Source organism: Manacus vitellinus, unplaced genomic scaffold, assembly GCF_001715985.3.
Source record: "Manacus vitellinus isolate BGI_N305 unplaced genomic scaffold, ASM171598v3 scaffold_5_pilon, whole genome shotgun sequence".
NCBI classification, from domain to species: Eukaryota; Metazoa; Chordata; class Aves; order Passeriformes; family Pipridae; genus Manacus; species Manacus vitellinus.
Window position 1 is genome coordinate 11,025,778 of NW_021940682.1, and position 25,529 is coordinate 11,051,306.

Genomic DNA, 25,529 nt, shown 5'->3' on the forward strand with positions numbered 1-25,529 from the left:
GGGTTATTTTTTTTTTATTTTTTTTTTTTTAATTAAATGTAGGAAAGTTTGTTTTGGTTAAGATTTTAGTAAGCTGAGAGTTGTGGAGTAACATTTGTGTGCAGGACCGCTGTTTTGGTGCCTGAACAGAAAAAAGACTACATCCAATTCACTGGCAAAGTGGATAAGCTGGAGCAGCTAACATGGATTCTGTAATTACTGCATGCTCAGGGTTCCTCGGCTACCTGAGCTGCCATACCATGTTTTGTAAGCACTGAATTATCTTTAAAACCAAACAAAAGCTGCCACATGCTTGCAGCATTTGAGACACACAACCTATTTTATCACCAGCCACGACTTGCTAATGGAACAATAGGAACCCTGGTAGCCTCGGATGACTGGTCTGAGGATGTTTCATAAGGGCCTCTGAGTCATCTCCCATCTATTTGTTGCAGTGTTTCACCAACCAGGTGCAGGCAAGTCTCAGACGCCCTTTGACCAACATGCCAGCAGCTGTAACTGTAAAAACCCCTTTGTCTGAGCTCAGACACAAGCACTTCAGATAAGCCAGTACCCAAATTTTATCCCACTGCCATATACTACCATCAGACTCTTCCTTTTTTCCTTCTCAAATGATGGTTTCTAACATCACAGGTCAGTCTTTTACTGCTTTGCTCCATAGCAAGGAAAGCTATGATAGAGTGGTTGCATTTGAAAGCCTGTGCCAGTGGTCAAGCAACAGGAGACAAGTTGCACACCTGCAAAAAAGGGCTGTGCTCTGCTGTAAAATACAACCCTGTTCAAATAGCCTTGTTTCAGAATCAGAAAAGGAACTGTTCTTCTGGCTGTGATCTGTCAGGAGAGAAGAGTAATAACTCCGGTTTAATTTTTAGGAGGTTTAAGTCCACAGGTGTCTTAGTCACGGTAATAAGTCTCAGGTGCAATATTTGCTGCTAATGGAATAATTAATCCTGCTTGCCTGTATCTCATAGAGTGGCAAACCAGTGCAGGCATGGCTGCTGAAGGGTATGTGGTCTCTTTTGGATGCTTACTTTTTGGAGGTGAGAATATGCCTTACATATTACAAGCAGGTTAGAAGAATGAGCTGTTTCTCAGTTTATATTGGAGATGAAACTTTATGTTAGAGGTTCATTATATCAGTATGGCTTTTAGAAAGTGCTCTACGTATTGGAAGTGTGTTTGGGTGTGTTGACTTTGAAATTGTAGGTTTTTGCTACTTTTTTCCTCCGTCCTTAAAAGATGCTTTAGGTTACTGGCAGTTACTGTAAGTTGGAAATGAAGCTTTACAGCTGTTCATACAACCACACATGCTCATCCCCCTTTACCTCTAGAGGGTTGCACGGAGTCCTCTAATGATGTTGTGCTCTAGTTGTAAGCTTCAACCTGGTGACTGCATTGTGGTCTAGCATCTCTGTGACTATGCCCTTTAATAATAAATATTCCCCTGTGCACATGAAGAAGTTTCGTTTGTTGTTTTCCTACTTTCCTTCAAAGACTCACTATTCCCAGTAGTTTTGGGGTTTTTTTTGTTTGTTTGGGATTTTATTTTTTGTTTGTTTTAATTTGAATTTTTTTTTAAGTGAAATATTTGTGGAATAATTGGTTTCCCAAATAAGTTTTATTTGGTATGAGGAATGACTTATTTCGTATGACTTGTCTTTCCTCCCAGAGGCTTTTGTGTTGTCTTTAGATAGAAGGCTACATGCCCTAAAATATGTTTAATGAAACTGTGTGGTGGGATTAGGTAATAAATTAAAGACCAAATGCTAGATTCTAATAAACCTTTCAATACAGAAAAGCCTAAACATGTCTGGAAGTGCTTGGCTAATTGTTAGCTGGCTTAGTATCTTTGCATAGGCTTTCATCAAAGAGGCAAAGTATTTGGCTTTGCAGATCAGCTGTGGGCAATTTCTAGCCAAAGCCTTTTTGTTGCTGTCTCTAGCTGTGTGACTGTATTGGTGTGGAAGTGGCCACTGCCATGACTTTGTCACAGATTTGTATTGGTAGCACAAATCCCTCCCTGATGGAAGAGGAGGAGAAAATAGTCCCTCTCCCATCAATAGCAAACAAGAATTAGAGCAATAGCTAATCACATGTTTATTTTTAGACCAGAATGAACTATGCTTCCATCTAGTTTGACTTCCTGTTTTTTCAGGCTCTGTGTTTTCCTTTAGACTTTGTAGGGGGAAGTGCTTTGTGGTGTGAGGTTTTGTTTGGTTGTCTTTTTTTTTTCCTTCCTTTTTTTTTTTTTGGAAGAAAGAAAGGGGAGTATTCTAAAAGCTGAAATATGCAGAGAGTCTATTAGCCTCCCTAGTAAACTGTTTTAATCTTTACGTGCCCTCCACCCCAAGAAATGGTATCTGAAGTCAGGGTTTCATTTCTGTAATGTCTGTACCCAGCTCTGTGAATGTTTTGGCTTTGTCCTGGAAGATAGGGAGCTGCTTGTTGTTAGACCTTGTTCCTGGGTAAGTATTTGTAGGCACTTCTCAACTTTCTGTTCAGTATACTGCACTGACACATAAAAGCTTGTTTTATTTTTTTCTTCCCCATCCTTAGATCTCTTTCAAAATGTCCTTTGAGCTCCATCCTAGTGCAGCTCCCATGTCTTTCCTGAACAGTACCGTATGCAGCAGTTGTGTGGTTGTTTTACCAATGCTCTACATGTTGTTTCCTCACTTCTGCCTGGTATCTCCTCTTTGTACCCCTGGGGATTAGGTTGGTGCACCAGCAATGCTGCCAGCTATAATCAAAGCAGTGACTCAGGACATGACAAAGGAGCTGTACCTGAACCTGAAAGGAGGTTGTAACGGTGTGGGGGTCAGTCTGTTCTCCCAAGAAACAAGAGATAGGACAAGAGGAAATGGCCTCAGGTTGCACCAGGGTACGTTTAGGTTGGGCATTAGAAGCAATTTCTTCACTGGAAGGGCTGTCCAGCAGTGGAACAGTCTGCCCAGGGAAGGAGTAGAGTCACAATCCCTGGAGGCGTTTAAAAGATATAGATGTGGTGTAGGGACAGGGTTTGGTGGTGGACTTGGCAGTACTGGGTTTAATGGATGGACTCAATGATCTTGAAGGTCTTTTCCAACCAAAAAAATTCTATGGTTCCATGTCTGTGACTTTTCCAAGCAAAGCCTTCCATCCTGGATGTATGATCTGCATTTCTGCTTCCTAAATGTATCAACAGGCTGCCAGGTGAATTTAGTTCCCTGTTCAGTAGCTGCAGGTTGTCTTTTTTTGCTTTATGCTGTGCTACCCGTCTTCATGTCAGTGATTAACTTTGTCAGGAAAGAGTTTTAAAGCCACTGTGTCTGAGGGGAACAGTTAACACAGTGACTGAGCTGACCTCATCACTTGCAGCTATCAAAAGGAGAATTCCCCTCCCATCACCCACTTGCTGGTGCTAACTCAGACACTCAGTTGTGCCTTTGGTGGACCTATCCAGGGAACCACGCAGGCACCCTTCCCTCTCCTTCTAGATGCAAAACCACCAGCATGATATGTTCATTTCTCCTGGGATAGTTTGCTAGTTTAGTGGCTGCATCAGCTTGAGCAGGGACCAGATGAACACAGGGAAAGCAGCAAAAGGGAATATGTGGGAGGTGGGTGGAAGGAGAAGGGTGCAACTTTTTTTGGCAGTGGTCAGCTCAGCTCTCAGCTGCCTCCTGGCATCCCTACTCTAATAGATGACCTTCTGACTGGATTGTACCCTTATAAATGCCATGGCCAGGATGGATTGGTCATAGTTCAGGTGAGCAGTACCATTGCTAGTGCCATATGATGCCCAAGAGCTATGAAACAGCTGCCAGGACAGATTTCCAACAATCAAATCCCATGGCCATGCCAACGGCTCTATGGCAACAGGATGCTACAGAGAGCCTATGGACACATTCCTTAGCACAGAAAATCTGGGACCAGATTTAAGTGGCTGTAGCTCGTGATTCCTTTTATTAGTGAATAAGAAGTGTCTCTGTAAATCCTCCTATCAAGAGTCCCGTGGATCAATACCTCATGATTATCAGCCACATTTTGTGACCAAGCATTGAACCAACTTTTAGCTTGTCTAATTTGGTGTCTTGTTTGTTCTCTAAATAGTTCTCTCATTTTCCTGTGTAGTGTGATGTCTTTTAGGCAAGTTATGATGTGATTCAGTGCTTCTATTGCATTGGACTGACCCAACCCTATTGGGAGAGTTGTATTTATCAACTATACCCATATACCTATCAAAACCAACCCTAACCTCACCCCAACCTAAAATGAAAATCTTTTTTGACAGTACTGAAAGGCATTAATTATATTTTTAGCCTCTCATCAAATTTGTTAGTGACATCCCAAAATGATAATTTCATTATTTTATGTAAGGATGATGTCAGGTTTATTATTGCCTCTGTTTTTCTCTTGTCCCTTTACATTTTGGGATTATGCTGGCAGTCCTTCAAATGCTCTGAATTGTGCTAGTGTTAAAAATCAGTATTGTTAGTGCAGAGCATCTCAGCCATTTTTTAGGCGTATGTTATGTGATGCTACTTAATTTTGAAAACATTCAAGTTCATCAGGATGCTGCCTTGTTTTTTCTTCAGTTACAAGTTGTACATTTTCTATTGTATAGGTGTAAGAAATTATTTTTGAAAATATTATTTGTCTCTTTTGCCTGTGGATGCAAAAGAGAAACCAGTGAATTTTCTAAATGACTTTGTGTAGGCATCCACCTGATTCCTTCTTCACATAACTTCCTTGTTATGCTTCCAAGAATCTTTAAGGTCTATCTTTTTTTTTTTTTTCTGATTTTATCTTGAGGACAGGGAAATTGCCACAGCAGAAAGCCTTTACAGCAACTTGCCTGTCCCTTGGCTAATGTGTAGACATGGGCGGACTCTGGCCTTTTGCATGGATTGGAAATAAAAGGAGTTGAGAAGGGCTTGATTCTCCAGTGGGCAGCCCAAACAATAAAATAGAACAAAACTAACTGTAATTGGTGGGACCATGGCATGAAAAATCTTCAGCCTTGCATTTTAGGCTTTCTTTGAGTATTGTTCAGTAGGGGAGCTTCCCAAGGAGGAGGAAGACAGTCCTTTCTGGAGGGGTGTGGTGGGAATGCTGTATAGCAGAGTGCCATCTTAACACACCTCTCTCTGCTCTAGATGCATCTTCAAGGAATAGATTCATGTTAAAGACAGGTGTTTAGTGTGAAAAACCCATCAGTGGTGTATAGTAACCCTTACAGAAAATTAACAGTGTCCAAAACATGAATACCTAACCATTCTTTATTTTGTTCTGTGGAGAAACGAACAGATTCAGAGTGTGTGTATGCATATACATGAATGTCCATATATGGATATATAAATATATATATAAGTATGTTTTCCTCAAGGATTCAAAAGTATCTCAGCTTGAGTTAGCTGTTCCTAGAGTAGTGTCAGATAAATAAGGTAAGTAAAGCAGCCATTGTGCAGTGTGGGATGACAGTGTAGGAATGCACCACTTTATATGGGCCTTTACATTGCAACCAAAGTTTCCCTTACCACTTGGGGGAGGCATTAAAAGTAAAGCTTATCTTCAGAGCTCTGGTAGTGACCAGCAAGGGTAACCTTTTTTCAGGCTGCTGTTTGACATGTGGTATATTACATCTGTGCACTACTACCCTTTACGTGGTTTGTGCAGATTTTGCTAATGCTTTCCTGAGTGTCTTTTTCATATTCCTCCAATTCAAAGTGTCCTATCCATTGTGGGGTTTTTTTGGCCATCATTGGATCTGCCAGTCTAGCCTCTCTTAAGACAGGCACTAAACTTAAACTATCCAGCAATAAGTAAAAGGATTTGTCTTCAGACATTCAACTTCGTCTTATGGTTAGCTCCTTGGAGACAAACTGAAGCTGGAAATAATGATGCTGATCTGTAATGAGCCTTAAAAAAAATCATTGTTTTACTTAGCACAAAAAAATACACAAATTCAACTGCAATAATATCTTCCTCATATATGGCTCAGGGTGATACTGAGATCCTATATTCCCTCTCCCTTCTCTGAGACTTTGTCTGGCTGAATGGGCCTTTCCTCTCCCTCAACAAGCGTCTTTCTTCCTTCCAGGATTTCTGTCATTTGTATGACATCTTGCTCTTACTCATTTCTGCTCTCAATCCCAATTCTGTTGTTATTCCTTTTATTTTTATCAACTTCCTAATATTTTTTAAAGCCTCTGTATATCATCATCTAATGCCTTTGTTCTGCCTTAGAAAAAGATCACTAAATCTGCACCCAGGCACTTGCAGAGATGGTGAAGAAAACTGGCTTCTCTGGGCTTCAGCTCTCCTCTTGCCCCTCTTTGAAGGTGAATCGTTCATGCTAATGACTTGCTGTCGTTACCTCCCTCTGGAATTTTCGTTCATTGTGGTGGTTAAAAAGTAATCAAATGACAGTGCGCAGACTTCCCTCCACTTTAGGGGACCTCGTGATGATGATTTATTTATCATTTTTGTTTCAGCAGGAGCTACAAACCCCTGTCAAAGATCAGGGCTCTGCTGTGCACATGAAGGGTGTGCTGTGTAATGGAAAGATGGTTGCTGTCTCAGTGAATTTGCAGTTGAGGCGATGAAGCGTTTTGCTTTCATGTGCCAGGAGCATTTGAGACTGACTGAAGGAGAAGAGGGTGAGCTGGGACAAGGGTGCAATAGCAGGTCCTTTGAGAGATGCTTTGAAGGGGGTCTTTAATGGATTCATACGGTACATTACTCGTGCAGCAGTATGTCAGATGTTAAAAACCCAGGAGTCAAAGGAACAGGTGACAGTAATAGACTTTTCCGTTGTTAGCAGGGAGCAATGATTACAAATTGCATCCAGGAGCCTGCTAGATAAACAGTTTGAGAGAGAACATGACCAATACAAGAGCAAAGATGCTTTATTAAAATTAGTTCTTCCTGTCATGTGCACAACTGCTTCACGGAGCGGAGGTTGGTGGCTGTGTGGATTATGGAAGATCCAGACAAGCGAGCTGCAGAGTAAGCTGTCATGTGCTATGACACCGAGTAATGCAAATCAACTCTGTTCCAGGAAAGCCATTTCCATGTCAGCCTCTACACGAAAATTATCAGACTTGAACAAGGGTTTCTTTATGAAGTTAAGAGAATTATTCCTAAGGATTGGAATTTGTCTCTGTCATGGGGGAATGGCCAGAATGGACTTCAAAGTGCAGGCAAAAGATGAGATAATGTGAAACAAGCACTTTTTTTTTTTATAGCCAACAGCCCAGAGAGGAGCATGTCAGCTAAAAAAGTATATTTCTGTCTGAACAGTCCAACCTGCTGTTTTACAAGTAATGCATGGTGTTACTGCATTTTTCAGTGATTAAAGAAGGAAAATACCTCACAGTCCATTCTGCTCTGGGTTTGACACTTTGTGCATATGTAGTGTTGCTATTCCTGTGGGTAGTTGGTTGCTCAGTCTCCTTACGGTTTGAATGGGTGATTCAGAGCTCCAGGAAACCCCAATTGCCTTTGTTTTGCTTTTAATCTGGATGGCACTTGGGAGTAACACTTGAGCCTGCTTTTTTTAGGCAGTTTTTCAAGTTCAGAGAATCTCCTTGAAGTTTGCTTCCTGCAATGCTTTCATCCAGCCTGTTTGAAATTCTGCTTTTCCTTTGGCTTTGTTTGGCATCTATTCAACTATCTTCTGTTTTGTGGTAGGTATCAGCCTTTGTTAGTGGCCCATGATAGCTTGCTCAGGCTGGTGATGTTGGTTGACTGCTCAAGCACTGAAAGGTGATTGAAATAATTTCACTGCTCCTCCTGCCTCATGCCTGTGGTTGCTAAAGGGTATTCTATTAGTGCTGGGGTAGGAAATAAATTATGCACATTCCTTGCTCTATCTGCTGTGTCTCTTTTATAAGATGAACTCACATTATGAAAAGGACTGAATTACTCCTCTTTTCTATGGGCTCAACTCTTGTCAGTCCACAGGTACTCAAGAAGTCATGAATAAGATGCAAAGGAAAAGAGGAGGCTGAGTTTATTCTCTGTATTGCCACAAGGCTTTGAACCCCACTTCTGTACTTCCCCTCACTGTTCATGTGTGCAGGAGCCCTGAGGTTGGAAGGATTTTCTCTTCTTCCCTTCAGAAATTAATGATGTTTTTCCCTGGTGACTCCAGTGCTGTGCTTTGCTTTTCATGAAGGGAGCTCCAGACACCCTTTACTTTAAATCTAGTGGTATTAAATCATGCAGTGCAACAGAGCTCTGGACTTACAGTGTTTAGATGCATGTATGGTAGCTTCTCTTGTTCAATTCTGAGGCTTTGCAGCCAGCACCAGTGCTATTTTGTGATGTAGCAGATTGTCATTTATTCCCCGAAGCATTTTCACTTCCAGAGGGTCTTTCTATGCTGCTTCATGTGCCTGGTTCAGCCACCTGCCAGGACATGGGATTGCTCCCTTAGAGGTGTTTGTGTGTCCTCTGTACTCAAACGGTGTGAAAATGAAATGTGTATGTGTGAAGTAATTTAATAGGTAATTGTTGATGTTATATGAGAAAATTAGAGAATAAGGGGAATGAAAATCTGAACAAGACAAGAAAAATAAAGAGGCACCTTTTCTCCTCATGGCATCAAAGTACTGTTAGTTTTCAAGTCATGGGGAGCAGGCAGTCTCTCCAGTATTAATTTCGAGTTTATCATAGGCTGTCTGGTATGTACAGACATGATAGCATCTTTCCTGTAATTAAGGGTCAGACAACGTTGTCATTGTCACCCCCCTACTATAATGGATTAGAACTTGCATAAAATAACTAGCTATGAGTTGAGATTTTTATGGGCGCTCTCAGACCGAGAGCCAGCACTTCCTTTATTTTTAATCTGGTTTACTTAATTATAGGCGGGTCTGAGAGCACCACAAATTAAGGTTGTGTGATGCTCCCATTATACATCTCTATTTTAAATTGCTTTATCAAAGTCTAAGTATCTAGGCTTGAAGTTTTCCAGGGCTGCTGTCTGCCTTAGGTGGAATTATTGAAAAATTTCAGTTAAAATGAGCTCCATCATTTCTAACACAAATGCTAAAGAAAAATGTTTGGTTTATTTTGGGAATTTTTTTTTTTTTTTTTAAACTCTTTGGAAGTGATGTTTTGATTTTTTTTTTTTTTATATATTAACTTTGAAGCAGGGTTTCAATATTTGGTGAGAGGAGGGTTTTTTTTTTGTCAGTGGATGTGCTTTTTGCCTTTCTCATGCAACTTCGGGCAAATCGTAAGTCTTTGAAAAATTGCAGTTAGCACACGTTCACTGGAATCTCTTATGTTTGTATATAATTTTAAGCTAATATTTCTGATTCTGTCTTTGCTAAGCATATTCCCACCCTTTGTCTGTGCAGAGGGTTGACCTAGCAACAAGTCCCTAAAAGCAGTTCAGCTTGCTCCGATTATGGGGAGTGAGAGAAGCATTTCTGTGATGGGATTGCACTGGGGTATGATAGCATCCATGAGGCTTGGGCACAAGAACTGCAAGCTGGGAGCCTGTCTTACCTCTCCACCAGCCCTCTTCATCCACCACCTGTGTGCTGGGGAGGAGGGAAAAGCTGTGTACTGTGACTGTCAAAGTGAAAAGGAAAGTGGGGACTTTTGCAAACAGTCTGGTAAGAATGGGCTTGGGTGAGGAGAAACTGGGATAAATTGCTGCATGGAGGAGGGTGAAATGGCTGATACAAACCAGTATGGGACTGTGTTGGGAAGGGATCGATTGGGAAGCTCATGATAGAGGGTAAGAGGGGCAGTGCAGTAAGCTCAGGTGTGAGAAGCAGAGGCTGGGGATGGGGCAGGTCCATAAATGAGGAAGAGCAGGGATGTGGCAATGCTGCCAGAGGAGCAGATGAGGGCTCACTGGTGAAGTGTCAGCACCCAGCAAGAAACCTAGAATTTCGTTTAGGAACTCTTCAATTTTTCTGGATTTTCTGTCTGAGGAAGCATTAGAGAGACCTTCTGGCAGGCTGGGCCTCGCAGATCCCTTGTGTGAAAGACAACCCACTCTTTCTATCAGCTCCACCATTAGCTCACTTGGCAAAGGTCTCTGCCGTAGTCCTAGGGCCTTTTGATGATCTCTGGGAATGCAAAATGATGTAATGTGATGTATTTTTAACAGGCTTTTAAAAAAACCTGATAACTTGCACAGAAAATTACTTTAAAGACACATTATTGAGGTTGTGAAGTCAAGCCCACACAAGGTAGGAAATGCCAGAACAACGCTGTGCTGTGTACCATTAATTCAGGCTCTCTGAACACTGTGAAATGATCTCTGGTGCTCTGATCACATCTGTCTCTGGCTCATGGGATCTCTGCCATATTCAGAGGATATATGGATAATTTATGTTTACTTCCTTGTTGCTAACTTAATAAATAAATAGAATTATTTCATGTGCTGTGTAATCATGAGGTCTGAGCATTTATCCAGAGCTGTCTAAAGGGAAGTGAATTGTCCCTGCAGTCTGTCACAGCTGCTTATTTGGGACTACAAGAGAGGAAGATGCCTGGAGGTTTGTTCCAGTAACTCTCTTTGTCCTTGCTTTGGTACCTGCCATATGTATGTTGACAGGCTGGTCTCAAGCAGGAGGGTAGGACTGTGTTTCCCACCTTGCCTTCAGTGAAGGAAGAGATGTCTCAGGCTCAAAAGCACTGGGAGCTATTGAACCTTCTGAAGCAATTTTGTTTTTCCCAGGATGCAACTTCATGCAAACCTTGTTGGCAGCTGGTTCTTAATAGCACTGAGTGGCTCTGCGTTCACTGTTGCTGTTGAGGACTGTGGTATAAGAGCTGAACCCTAAAACCAGTTCCCTGACAGCAACAGATATCAAGCAAGTTGTGTGATAGACTGCAACTTCATGGATTAAAATGTGAAAGGCAGCTGAGGTAGGTATGCTCTAGTGGGAATGCAACATGGCTTTGCCTGCACAGAACATCACTTGATGTGTATGCTAGATAACATTTTGGGAGTTCACCCCCTATAGCACTGCAATCCCTTTTTAACCCTAGGAAATAATGACCCGGCGGCCTAGTGAGTACCTCCTTTATGTCAAAGAAAAGAGCAAATGATCAGGCTCCCAAGCAGACTTTTCTCCCTCAATTTAAACATGAAACTGCATCCTGCATCCATACAATTATTCCTGGTACGTAGGAATGGTTGAGCTGCATACAGAGACTGGTGCCATGTTTTCTGCAAAGGGAGTTGCATCACTAGGATATGAACTCACGTAACAATTAGGAAGGCTAATTAAGTTGAAACTTCATGTCCTTTTAATTAAGCAATTAAGGTGTCCATCTGCAAAATTAAGATATGTAATTACTTGAGGAGGGAGGAAAAAGACTTCATGAAATTTTACTATGGTTTCTGAAAACCTTGTTTCTGGCAATGTATCTGTTTTTGCAAACTTCAGTTCCTGGCTGAAGCAAGACCATTTATGGGCTTGAGGTGGTACCATTTTCCCCTGTATACCTCACAATATCTGTTAGAATAAACAGGCACTTGAGGAAATTAGTCCTTAAGGAAGGTATGGTGCCAGTGGTCCTAGGGAGCAAAAGGAAGGCATGGTCTGTGGTAAAGGCAGTGGGGTTGAGATATGAGAGCTGAGCTTAGCCATGAGCTCTGACCCACGCTTCCTGCAGACATTGTGTATGGCCTCATATATGCACCAGACCTCAGATCTGCTGTGGACAGTCCTCCTGGTGAGGAGACCACCCTTTTTGGTCACATGGGATGGAGCTCCCACCTCCTTTCCCAAGGGCACGTGTTGCTATAAGGAGGCAACAGCCTCTGCTGCGGTTGACCTCCACTGTTCTATTTAAAGGTGTAGCGCCAACAAAGAGGGGCTGAAGCTGGATTTATGACTCTTGTTCATTTCCTCTTTATTTGGAAAAGTCACCGCCCAGTGTGAAGAGGTTGCACTCTGAGAGAGGTGATGAAATATTGTCATTGACCTGCTGTACAGACCATCTGTCTCTCCTAGAGCTACTCTGGAAGATGGTGAAGCGTGCTGCTTTTTCTGTATGGGCTTTTCAATTTAATTGGCCTTGAATCACTGCTAATTTTTTAAAACTTATATCAAAGCCACCCCCAAAACTTTAAATACACTGTGACGACCTGAAGCCTTATTGCAACCAGTCCCTTGAGACTATCGGTTCTCTTAAGATAAGAGACACTAAAGAAATTGCTCAACAGACCAGAACAGTATGGATTAAAAGATGATTGCTAACAGATAGATGAGGTATAAATTTAATACTGGGCATATAATTCGGCCTTTCCTGCACATTACTCCTGATGTATTAGCAAATATTTCAGTGAAATAGTATCCTATGATCATTTAGGTTTTGCAGCTGGAAAACATCTGCCCCAGTGGAGGCAGATGGTGCAAGAGTGTGCAATGTCTTCTGTTTTCTTGTGCAATTATATCAGAATTAAGGCACTGTGAGTGTGTGCAAGTGATTAAGGAGAGCAAGTGTTACATGGAAGTGCTCATTATCTCTGAAACTGTTGTTGTAGACCTACAAATTCGTAGTTAAAAGGGTGTAGATTTGTTGAGCTTGAAAATTAAATTGCAGCACTCAAATATCCTTATCCCAAACTGACTGAAGTGTGTCTTGAATATTACCTTTAAGAATGAACTGAAATTATACTTGTGGATATGCTGTATCTCTTTTTGGAGGTATAGTAATAATTCCGTGTTCTGAGCTTGATATTCTACACAACCAAGTGTATTTTCATTCAGCAAAATGCTCTGTTTCCACCAGGGGTACTGCTAGGTAACAGTAAAGGGTAATTGGGTAACCTGTGTTGACCAAGGAAAAGGGATTTACCTTCTCCATTTTTCTCTCCTCTGTTTTGTGAGAGTGTACTTCAGGACCTAGCTGTCTTTTGGGGATGGACAACTGATTTAACTTGTGGCTTGCTCTGTTTTTCTTTCTGTGAGTATTCTTTTCAGAGGTAATAACTAGAGGTGGCTGTATCCTTCTGGGGTGGTATCCACTTTGGCTGCAATACTCACCCACTTGCAAGACCTGGGTTCTGTGTGTTCCTCTGTCAGAATGGGACCAGATAATGATTTTCTGTCTTGGATGATATCCTGAGCATGAGACAAGAGGAAAGACTTATGTGATGGCAGCTCTCCAGTGACCCTGCTGCAGTATTCATAATGCAAAATTTCCCAGAGAGAGTTGAGAACAGAAAGTCTAACTCTGTAGCCAGCTTGGGGATGATATCAGTGTTTTGGTGAGACTGCTCCCAGGAATGCTTGTATATTTTTTTCATGAGCCATCATTGTAATGCTGGGGAGGCTACCATTATTTTGTATATTATCACTACTCTGTGAGCAAAATGCATCCCAGTGTTAACTGGAATCTGGTGTGGGTATATGTAAATAGAGACAAAGAGGTAAAAATGCATGGTGATTATTTCTTGTTTGGCAGGCATTATGTCAGCAAAATACTTTGTTTTCCCACTCAACCTTGCAAAATAATGTACCTCCCAACCCTGAGATTAAATAACATCACTTTTTTTATCTCAGTGTCCTAGTTTATAGTTTTCAGATATTATTAGGTTGTGCATTGCTTACATGTAGAAGGAATGACACACTTTTTCTATTGAGAGAAATTTGGGGTAATTTCAATGGTAAGTTGAACTCTATGATGCAGAATTGGAAGCTCTGTAATGTTATCTGCTACACAAATTGATGGCAGATTGTGTAATACTTTTTCTTGCAGTACTGATCAGTACTGACCTGGCTGGGCAGATGGCTAGTTTGGTTGATTACATATTCATCACAATTTATATTAATTATCTGTTTCTCCTTATTTTTTTGCATGGTGTTTTGTGAAGTTAGTATTTCAGAGAACTTCTATCTGCCATGCTGGTGTACAGGAATGTATTTGGCATGTTAACTTTCTTTTAACAGTTGTGTTTAATGTATACAGAGAGCATCTAGCTCTGAGAGGCCATCTGAACATCTTCAAAGGGTTATTGAATTGTTCATCGATCTACTTCATTACTGCTGTTCCTCTGGTTCCTTTTGATGTCTTGTCACTTTGTTCAAAATATAATGCCAAGCTTTTAAATTAATAGTTGTGCAGGAAGCCCTACATGTGTAAATATTAGGGTATGTTTTTCCTTTGAGTGAGAGTGTGCTAGATTGTCCAGTAAATATTGCTGCCATCAGAGTGTTATCTTTTTCATGCCTCTCACTTTACATAAAGACTCCTTCCTATCTTCCTCTTAAGGAAGCTGAAGTGTCTGAGGTTTTATCTTTTAGGTTTTATAACAGTCTAATCTCTTATTCTGCCAGTAGAAGCTTACAGACTCGTTCCCTGATTAGAAAAATAAATTTGATTAATTTTCCCTCCTTTCCTTTCATCTTTTCCATGTGTTTCTCTTACATTTGTTAAATTTACTAGCTAAAAGTGCCTGCTGATTCCCCCCCCTTCATTAATTTATTTATTCACTTTTTGAAGCTTTTTAAACTTCTGGAGTAGACAACATTCCATGGCAAGGAGTTCAATAGTTAGTATATTTATTTCTTGGGAAAATGCTTAATTTTTAATCCTACCACCTGAAAATTCATTTGTGGATTTTATGATTAATTTTTTAGTCAATGGGTAATAATTCTTAATTTATTTCATAAGATGTGCAGGATCTTAAAAATATTTGTCATAGCATGCATCAATTGCTTCTTTTTTCCATGATTAAGATTGTAGCCTGTTTGCTTATTCCTTGTACAGAAATTGTTCCATATCTTTGGTCATTTCCATCATCACCTCTCAGTATCTCTTCTATTTCTAGATTTTGCATTTGATTTATCCTTTATAGTTCATTGGCTGATCTTCTACGCTTAGTGTGTGCCCACAGCAACAGCAGGAGGTTGCCTGATATCAGATTAATTTTTGTGATAAAATAATGTAGAAGAGTGTTAAGTGGCAGAGTGAGAAATAAGACTTCCCGCTGGTGATAAGGCAGGCTTGGAACTGTTTCATTTAGATGTCCAGACAAGTGTCTTTGCCTACAAGGCAACCCTGCCTGTTTGCACTTGTCCAGCTTCTAGCCCACCTCCCCTTCCCAGCAACAAAACCTGGATGCTGTCTTCCCAGAGCACTGAGTTCCTGGTTAAGTGTGTGTCATGGGGGTGCTGAGTAACCGAATCACATAAATCAGCTGGTTCAAGTTATCCATCCCTTCTGCTGAAAAGGCAAAGAGTTGTGCCACAAAGCTGTCAGATTCATGTATTGCTGGTGTTCACTGTGTGTTATACAGGACTATTTTTTTTTTTTAAAGAAGCTCACAAGCTATTACTTCCTCTCTCTCCCCCACCCAAAACAGTGGGAATGAGCTGAAATATTGCAGAGATGGGGGGAAGCTCTAAATATTTAGGGTTGCAGAGTGTAAGCTGTTCCATTAGAAATTATCAAAGGCAAGGTTACCTGTGCAGTGTTAGATCCTCCTTCTTCGGTACATGCAGCCCCATCAGTCTTTGGTCACTTGCATACTCTTTTCTTTTCTGTAAAACTGCAGGTATTTCAACAATACCAGAAATATTGTGAAATCATAGGCTAGGGCTGCATGTGTTTATTGGTGAGATTCTTTTTTATTTCTTTTTCCCGTCCAGCTGGGCTCACCCTTTCGTTGTTATATTTCAGTGTGTAGCTTGACTACGGGGCTTCTTTCTCCCATCTCATTGTAAACTGTGGTTCCTTACCTTTCGAAAACCTACTTCAAACGTAACTGAATAAAAAGCAATGGAGACAACCATGTTAGGAGGGGGGAAAGGAAAGCAAATTCTCAGCTATGTGGAGCTGCCAGTAATGTTCAGAAGCTGACAATGATGAACTGCTCATCTAAGCATAAATAGTCTTCACAGTCTGTGTGTTTCTTGCCTTGTGAAACTGGGCGCACTGTACTCATTAGTTTTGTTCCTTTTTAAATATTTGGTGATCACACAGTTTACTTTGTCTAGTGTAAGCCTCTGTTGCAGTCACTCTTCCCTTTGCTGTACATGAAAACCAGGAGTCTACAGTGTGTCTGGTCTTTAGTGAAATGAGCAGTTAACAGTAGCCCAGGCTGGTGTTTTGTGATCTGCCATGTATTTTACACTGAAAACATAAAAATAGAATCCTGCAAAATTGATGGGTTTCCATTGACAGGGATTTTCATCTTTTTCACTGTTTACATACTGAAGATGAGGACTTTGCTATGACACAAAGACACTTTAGGAAGATCTCAAACAGCAGCAAAAAAAAAATCCTCTCTTTGGGGAAGAAGATGTATCACGTAGGCTGTTTTGTCATTTTAAAGTTAAAACATTTCTTTTCCCAAGAGTATTAGCTGAGGAAAACCTCATATTTTTTAAAGCAGTTAAGTAGCCAAGAAGTCAATACTATGTATAAAATGTGTAATAAATGTTGACTTCTGTGCCTTTACTCCATGATACCCTGTCATACTTGAAATAGTGTCCTTGCAGAGACTCAAGACACATCATTTCTATTGAGAGGGTTTGTGTTTTTGGAGGCTTGTACTGCCCCATTAAAAAAAAAAAGTTGCTATTTAAAAATTATCAAATCCCTATCTTCTGGTTATGATTTTTGTAAAATATCTTCACAAAAGAAAACCCATTAAGAGAATGGGTACTGTGCTCTTGGAAATCTCTGGAAATGGAAGTGCCAAAAGCTACTAACTCGATATTTAAGTCCCATTTTGCTTAGCTGATCACATGGGATCTAATTCTCTTTATTTTATATATTTGACTTCACAGCACTATTCTTTCCTTTCCCTCTTGCTGGAGGAAAGGATCATTTTCTAACACCAGCTCTTCTTTTCTCTCCTACTTCTTCACTGAACCCCAGGAATTGTGTGCTGTTTAGGTTAAACCTACCTGCATCATGTAAGGTCATTTGAAATGAGGCATATGTTGATTACTGGAACTGAAGAAGATGCCCAAGTCATAGCAATGCATTAGCATAATCTACAGAGTCACCAAGGCTGTACAGTGGGATTAAGAGGGAGCCAGCCCATCGGGATCTGAGGGCACAGCTTCTTCTGTGTCTCTCTTATGTCATTAAGATGGCCTGCGGACTCAATAGACTAAAGCAGTTGGTGTTGCAACACCTGCACTATATGCAATTCACAGTTTTTATTTTGCATTAGATTTAATTTGCTCGCCAGGTCTAAGCAGTCTTACTGCACTTGGGATTCAAGCTGAATGACTGCTTATTACTGCCCTGATAAAAGGTGAAGGATTGGAACAGAGCTTTGAGTTCAGTTTCCTCTCACAAAAGTGTGGTTTCATGTGCCAAAACTGCCCTGGGCACAGAACCATCATGTAGAGGGAGAGCTTTAAAACTATACCAATGCTCTGATATAAGGTGTTAATATAGACATAATAGCCTTTAATAATCTTAAAGATCTTTTGCCCAGGTCCTCCCAGTGATGGTGTTCAGCATGATAGTATTTAGTATTACTGTGTCTTTTGGTAATCAAAGCTGCTGCTGTTAGCTCCTGCTCTTTCAGGTTCACTAATTGAAGTCCATTGACTTAAATCCATTGTTTGTATTAAGAAAGGGGGAAGGGAGGGGAAAAAAAAGGCTCTGGGGTTGGGTTTTATTTTTTCCCTTTTTTTCCAGTATTGTCCCTGTCAATGTGCCACAGTTTCATCTGAAACAAGGGATGCATGAAGCTTTTCAGTCTGGGTTTTGTTTCTCCGTATTTTTTATATTTGTTTAATTTGCTGACTGGCAGCTCTAAAAATCACTTAATCAGCATATCTGGCCCAAATACGAGGCTTGACTTGAACGTACTGACACTGTCTTGGCTCATGGACAACAGAGACTAGTTTGAATTCTTGTTCTGTGATCTATATAGGTAGAGGTGATTGAAGAAGAAAATAATAGTCTGAAAATCTGTCTTGTTCCTTTCCCAGCTGTGCCACAGAAGTCAAACCCCAAATGCTTCTTTTGATCTCGTTTGTAACCTCACATAGCTTCAGAGAGTCACTTCTGACTTATAAGACCTTCTGTGGGAAGAGGAGCAGTTCTCTAATTCCACTGCTCAATTTGCAGGCCTGTGTTTGAGTCCCTTGGTTCTTTTGACCTCTCTGAAGCACCAGTGTATTGCATTTATTTCTGTGACCTGAGGAGCTACTGAGCAATGTCATCTCATTGGCAGTTCTGTTTAGCCGATACAGAAAGCATCTTCTCCCTCCTGAATCTAGGGAAGTCATCCGAACTTGTTACTGTGGCAAGTCCTATCATGAAAAGATCAAAAATTAACTTACTATGTTTTTTTTTTCCCCAGGTACTCCACATCTGCATTCTCCAAACTAAGCAGAGTTGGGATCCGACATCCTCCACCTCTTCCTTTCATTGGAAATCTGCTCTTTTTCAGTGAGGTAGAGTATGTTTTCCTTTGTATTGATCCAAACTGTTGGGAAGAGTGGACAGGAGGTAGAAGGAATTGAAAGGAATCCTACACTTCAGTGATACCATCTCTTCCAACATTTCCCTCTGGAAAGGACAAGCAAAACTCAGCTTTTTGAATGAATTGGTAGAAGCAGTTGTGTGCAAGCAGCTTTAATTTCAGGGTAAAGTAAACTTGAGGGAAAGAAAATGTGTAAGCTTCTGCAGTTAATTACTTGAGCTTTTTCATGGAAGTTCATGCCCTCAGTGAAACTAAGTTATGTGAATAGAGCAGATTATGTTAACTAGCCCCAACTGGTTTGTTCTGAGTGGTTTTGGCTCCTATGACCTTTCTGTTTGTTTGTACTTTTGCTGATTGTATACATTTATTTTAAAGCTTTTAATATTGCTTGCTCCTAAGCAGTAACTGGAATTAGATACTGCAGAATGCTGTTGCTCTGTGCCCCAAATACTGGAACTGGGAGAAGGGGATGTACTGGGATTCTGCCTCCAGATTTCGTTCCCTTATTCTCACCTATCTTCTTTCAGTAGCCTGCTGATGCTACATTTTGTTCCTTACTCAATTTCAGTAATGTTGCTGAGGGTTCAACATATCTTAATAATGAGGAGCTGCCATTTCTCTGTTTGGATCTTACAGTAAAATCTCTCTAGTGTGTCTCTGTTGCAGTCCAACAACTTTTCAGGAAATCTGGGCCAATTCCAGCTGCTGCCCTGCCCAGTTTTCTCTTTTAAGTGCATGGTCATCAATACCCATGCTGAGATTTGAATTATTAATGGGAATATATTGCTTCTTACCTTGGTCTTCATGGTGATTGTTCTGTCAATATCTGACTCATTATTAGATAAAACCCTTTTAAATACCGCTTTTGCATGTACATCTGATTTCATTTAGAAAATAGCATAAAAGGTAGACTTAATCTGCTCTAGATTAATTTGAACTGGAATTGGCAGGGTGACTTTAACTTACAAGAGTTGCTGGTGGTGTGGAATACAGACCAGTTCACCTTCACTCTTCTGGTTTCAGTTCATCTGGGTGGCATAAAGCTACTCATTCTGTAGCTCCTTGGTGGTGAAATCCACTCATCGTTAGTCACCTGCTAACACTTGATGTAGGTAAAGGTGCCTAGAGATTAAATTATTTTGATACATTGTAGATAGGCCTGCCCTGTGCCAGTGTACAAGTGGCAAGTTTCTGGGAACTAGGATCCAAAATTATCATATGATCTGTTAGGCAAATTTCATTACCAGAATAGCATTCATTAAATTAACTTAAAGCAGGCTACTGAAAAAAAGACAAACTTGATTTTCCTAACTTTTAGGAAGAAAAATAAAATAAAGGTAGCTGAGAAATTATATCTTGGGATACCAAGAAATAACAATTCCAGATAGGGTTTTGAAACAGAGTCGAGTGATGCAAAGCCACAAGCACTGCCAGGCTGTATGTCCAACACTGTGACATTTCACCATCCATCTTCCTTACCATCCTATCACTGCCAGTAGAAACAGGCAGGGATGAGTCCAGGCTCTGCAATTTTTCTTTCTTCCCTCATATATTTTGCCATTTTTTCTGGATCTGCTCCTGCGGCTGCTTTCTTAGAATAGTGCCCATAGCAACGCGCCAGTAATGGGAGCACTGCTTTTATACTGCAGGCTGTTCTCTATGAGAGCATTTTCAGGGACAGAAGTGCTCTCACTGCAGTCAGTAGAGGACATCATCCACTTTCCCTTTCCCAGCAGGGGGGAACCAGAGGTTGCCCATCACCATCCTGGGAATAGGGGTGCTTTTAGGGGTTTAGCTGCAAGTGGCACAACTGTGCATGAGCAGTGGCTTGTTAGGGCTGGATTTAATATTTTTTTTAATAGAAAGTAGCAATAGGTTTATTCCTTTTTTTTTTCTTACATCTATAATGTTAAGAAGTTCTTGCACTTCCTTGTTTATGCAACCATGTCTTTCCACTGAACTAGCTTTTTAGACAGGCTTCCTTTTGAATAGGCTAACTCTTTCTTAGTATTGCTAATGTTGTGCAGGAAAAACACATGAGCCACACTCCCACTAAATCATCAGACTAGTGCTTTTCAACCCATGAACATTTATTTCAAAGGAATTAATGAATGGTGACTAAGAGGAATGAATTGATATGTGCTGTATGGCAATCTGCATATGTGTAATTCATACATTTCCAATGTCGAATTTGTGTCTGCAAAGTAACACAGGTTGAAAAGCCCTGAACACCAGTGAGATCTAAAAGAGAATGACTGCAACATATATAGCCTTGCAGTCCAAAAGTGCCCTTGTCTCATGGTTTCTGGCTTTTCTCCTAGAAAATGATTACTTGAAACTCTAAAAAAAAAAAAAAAAAAAAGGAGAGGGTGTTCCTTTGACATAGTAGAGTAAATCTAGGACCTGAGAATTTAAGAAAAAACATTAAATATCAAAAGCTCTCAAGAAAATTGGGGGAGTAAGCGGCATTTTTCAATTTGTAATGGCATAAATTCAAGGATTTGCTTGTCTTCTCCCTTACTTGGGTGTAAATCACTTCTACTGAAATAAATGGAGTTTTCCTGTTTTGCTCTACTGTACATGTGAACAGAGCTTCAGGCCTTATCATCCTTTTTTTTCCTTGCAATTGTTCTTCTGTAAATATGCCTGAAAACAAATGAACAAAGCAGGCAGGATTTGACTGGTAGTACTGGGTTGTGGGGTATTTAATAAACTTTCAAAGGTATTTTAAACAAGAAAATGTTTTGTCCACAAGACTTTTTTTTTAAGGAATTATTTTAAGGATTTCTTGAACAGTATATTTTCTTTGAGTAAAATAGTAGTTGCTGTCAGTATAGTGTTCTGAGAGAGGAAGAGGAAGTGTGGAAAGTTAAGGGGCTAAGGGAAATGCAACAGCAAAGACCTATCTCCATCACAGAGAAGCAGACTTTAAGAGCTGACTTGGGGAAAACAAAGTTATTTTACTGTAAGTCACCCCTTCTCTCTCAAGTACAATAAAGGGAGATAATCTCACTCTGAAACTAAAACATATCCAAGTTAGTCGGCCTATCTCAATAATAAGAGGATGGGAAATTATTGCAGTTCTGCAGCTGGGAAATTATCTGAGTCCAAGATATTAGATTAAAAATTCTTCCATTGTATGAGAACAATTTGTGGTAGGCAAGTCTGATGTAATAGTAAATATGATTAGGCTGTTTAAAAAAAGCAGCATGTTCAATTTTTTCCAATAACTGAGCAGACTTGTAGCCGACAGGCTACTGTTTTGCTACAAACTCCTGACTCTTCCCCCACCTCTCCATTTACTGCATTTTTCCTACAAGTCTGGAAAAATGTGAGGGTTGTTTGTGATGGCTGTGTTATGGGAGACACAAGGGTATACACACCATGGACTTTCACACATGGATCTGCATGGACTTCAGAGCAGCTTGTTCCAGAAAAACTAACCCAAAATTTCCTATCCATTCCCAGGCTAATGATTTCATTATGTGACAAATGCTCTGAAAACGGAGAAGGCACACGCGCTGCATCACCCTTTCTCCTCAAGACCTGCAGCAAACACTTGACCTGTTGCTATGGCTGTGCTGTGCTTTTCTCTCTCTTTCCCATTTCTTTCCTAAAAAGACAGCTACACTGTTTTTAAATGTCATAGGCTCTGACATTTACACAGCCCTGGTTGCCCAGTACCGTACCTGTGTGTGCTGCTCCCTACCCGGCCTTCTGGAGAGCCACTCTGTGCTGCAGCAGGCTTGGGACCGGCCTCTCTGAGGTTTTGGGGTGATGGGGGGGGTGTGGGTGGCTGCCTTGTTGTGGTCCTTGGTAGGCGAGATATGTAATTGTGCCCAGTGTACGGTTGGGTGGTGTGCTTTGGGTCCTTGTAAAAGCACGATCGTGTGTTGCTTTCCTCCTGTACTCCTAGCAAGCTCCAGTGATGCCTTTGACTGTCTGTGTGCTTGCATCCCTGCCTTGCATGTTAATGAAAGACATCACTCTCTTTAGCTTCTCTCTGCTTGGACAGGATACTCTTTGTTTACTCTGTTTATTTCTGTCTGGCCTACTTGTAGATCCTGGGCTACCCCAGAGTGGCCCATTTCTGCTGAATGGAACTGGGGGCTGTGTGGGTGCTTTGTCTTGCTTTCAGTTTGGGATCTGGCTGGGCTGTGTTGTTTTATGGCTGATGGGTGGGAGTGGAGAAGGGGGGAGTGTAGGGAGGAAGCAGAGAGCAAACATTATTTTTTTTTCCCACTATGCATCTGCCAAAAGCATCCTTTGAGTTGGACGTAAAGAAAAATAAAAGGCAGAGTCCTTGCAGGAATGAAATTAACCCCATGTCTAATTTTCAGCCTAGAAAGCAGTGTGTGGGTGCTTAGAGAGACTGCAGTGTTTACTGTTCTGGAATTTAATGACACAGCATGTAAACCTAAACAAGGTTGGAGAGAGGCAAGTGGTGAGGGGAGCAAAGAGGGGGAAAGGGGGAAGGGAGGAAAAGGAGCTCTCAGGCTGTGGACCTGGATTGAATTACAAGAATAGTATGGCTTATATTGACAGTGAAAGCCTACATGTGGTTTTGCGTTGCTTCATGCAGACAAAGGAGAAGAATGGGATAGGGAGCATGTGTTTTGCAACTTGATAGCTATCTGTGCGGAACCAGAAAGGGTGGCTGTGGCATCACCAACCAACCTGTCTTTATCTCCTCCAGTTGACTGTGTGTGTCTGCTGTAGGATGCTGACTGCCCGAACAGACCTTGCGGGTGCTCCAGGTCTTCTCTTATGTCCTGGGAACACCCCCAGCCTAGACTGGGATGCCTGTACATGCACGTGAGGCAGATCTAAACCTAACCATGTCACAGTCTGCAACATGACAGAAAACCTGGGGTTAAATGAGGTTTTATTTGTATATTTCTACATCTATAAAGTGTGTCTCTCTTCTCTTCAAAAATGTGTATTTTCCTAGTCTCAGCTGATACTCTGTGCTACCTCCTTTGATCAGATGTAAGCATTGTCACATAACCTGACAAAGTCAGTGCAGTATCTGTGGGAACGTAATGCAGGAAATCAAGACATCACAACTGTCTGTCTCTCACTTGGCTAAATGCTGTTGCACCCTTCAGCAAGAGCAGGACTTTAGTTTCTCTGAAGGGCATTGGGTGGAGCTGTGCTGTGGCTCACTCCAATTTCTCCCTGATGGGGTGTCAGCAGGGTGAGCAGTCTTCTGGGGGAGCAGCGTGCATACCTCAGAGACCCTTCTGCAGAGGCACGACGTCCTTGGCTTTTTTACATTCAGTGTTTCTGATAACTGTGTTTGTGAGATATCCCTGGATGTGATGTCAACTTTAAATAACATTATGGGAGTTGGAGACAGTGTTAGGATACACAAAGCAACTGGCAGGTTTTATGTGACAGGAAAAGGGGGTGAATCATTACTGCTTTGCTGGTGAGTAATAGTGACCCAAGAAATGAAGGTGGTAGTGGTCGTGAGAGATGCTTTTGCTCTTTTGGACTATACCATTTTTTCCTCTGAGGGAAGAAACAAGTCCTTTTTGTATTCCAAGGAATGGTGGGTTGACTGTGTGGCTTTTGCCTCGAGAAGCTCTGACATCTATTTGCCGTGCAGGGTTGGGTAAGTGTTTACCACAGACCTCAGCAGTTGCCCCTAGAAGGAGATGCAGACTTCATTGATGAGCATTATCATGGTTTTGGTATTCCTTAACCCATATTTTGGTGGTTCCTCTTGTCATACTTTATGCTTGCTTTGTTAAACGCTGCATGAGGTGAAGAGGCAATGGCTGAGGCAACTGCTAGCTGTTAAGTGGAAAGGGGTTATGTTCTCTGTGGCAGCACAGCAAGTGAGAAGAGAGACTCCCTGATCATGTTCCTGGCTTTCCCCAGGCTCTCAATGTGATTTTGGGCAAGTCTGATGGGGGGAAAGCTTTATTCTCTTCTGGGTAAGCAAATCTCTTTTTTTTGCTTCACCTTGGGCCTCTTTTAGCCCCCTGCAAAATGGCATAAGATGGTGTTCTGGGATAGGTAGGTCTGCTTTTTCATCAGATTATGGTGAAACACTTGGAACAACTTCTCTGGGCACTTTGTTAGATTTGGGGAGGCTGGTATCACTGCTATCTTGAATGGACTGGGACGCTTGAAGGCTGGGAGGAGTTTAAATGTTTTCACAATATTCACAGAGCAAGCGGGGCTGTGAATTAATGCTGGGCCTGAATTCTGGTCTAAGAGTGAAGGTATCTGTGTGAGGTGGGTCCCCAAGATAACAGTGCTAAAGGATGCTTCTCTGCTGTTCTATGCCAGCCTGTTCTTTGATGGGTTTTTGGTGGCAGCTGCAAATGACTGCCCAGGATTTGTCAGAGCAGAGTTCTGTATCATTAAAGTGACATGTAGCTCTCAAGAATGGTGTAGGGGAAGTTTGCCACATGTTATGTCTATTGGAGAGTGTATTTGCATAACTCTCTGGAATTTGCTATGTAGCCTTCTCTTTAAGCAACGTGTACTGCTAAATTAAAACCAGCTCTGGCATGACATGCAACAGGGGTGAACACAAAAAGTGGTGCTATGCAGTAGTTGGGTTGAGAAAATGAAGATAATGTATAGTTGCAATGTAGTAGCATACAGGTAGACCTACTGTAGTCACTTTAACTGCACTTTACCTTGGGCTCCAGAAGAAGTAGGGACCTTGAAGAGCATTGCAGTAGTGATATGGTTGAATAGGAGGATAGTAGCTGTTGTAGTAAACTCAATGGGCTTTTATACATGGATTTATACATGGACTTAAAAAAGCAGGACTATTTCTTAGGTGTGATTGTCTTCTCTGCAGTTTTGTCTGTAGTCACATCAGTGAGGCACTGGCCTGGAGAGGATGGGGTTGGACCAAATGAAATCTTTTAGTCCTTGAAATTAAAAGAGTAATAAACTCAGGGCTGCAATGAATAAAAGCAACTCTATTATTTTACATGAATTTGTAACTTTCTTGTATTACCTGTCAGTTTGGAGTTTAGTAGCTTCATATGCTCTTCACCTTCTTATTGTGATGTGGAGAAATCCATATTCAGAAAGCCAGTTCTTCTATGTCAGCAAGACCAGTACATATAATAATGACCAGGTA

At 41.1% G+C, this 25,529-nt stretch overlaps 1 protein-coding gene across 3 annotated transcripts in view; it reads left to right on the plus strand.

Annotated features, from left to right (window-relative positions):
- TBXAS1 (thromboxane A synthase 1) overlaps positions 1-25,529 on the plus strand; it is a 252,202-nt gene that overhangs the window by 56,732 nt on the left and 169,941 nt on the right. For all 3 annotated transcript variants that reach the window (XM_018080889.2, XM_008927978.3, XM_018080888.2), the window contains one exon: positions 18,296-18,389. In XM_018080889.2, the coding sequence (XP_017936378.2) occupies positions 18,296-18,389 (94 nt within the window). The remainder of the gene's footprint in view (positions 1-18,295; positions 18,390-25,529) is intronic.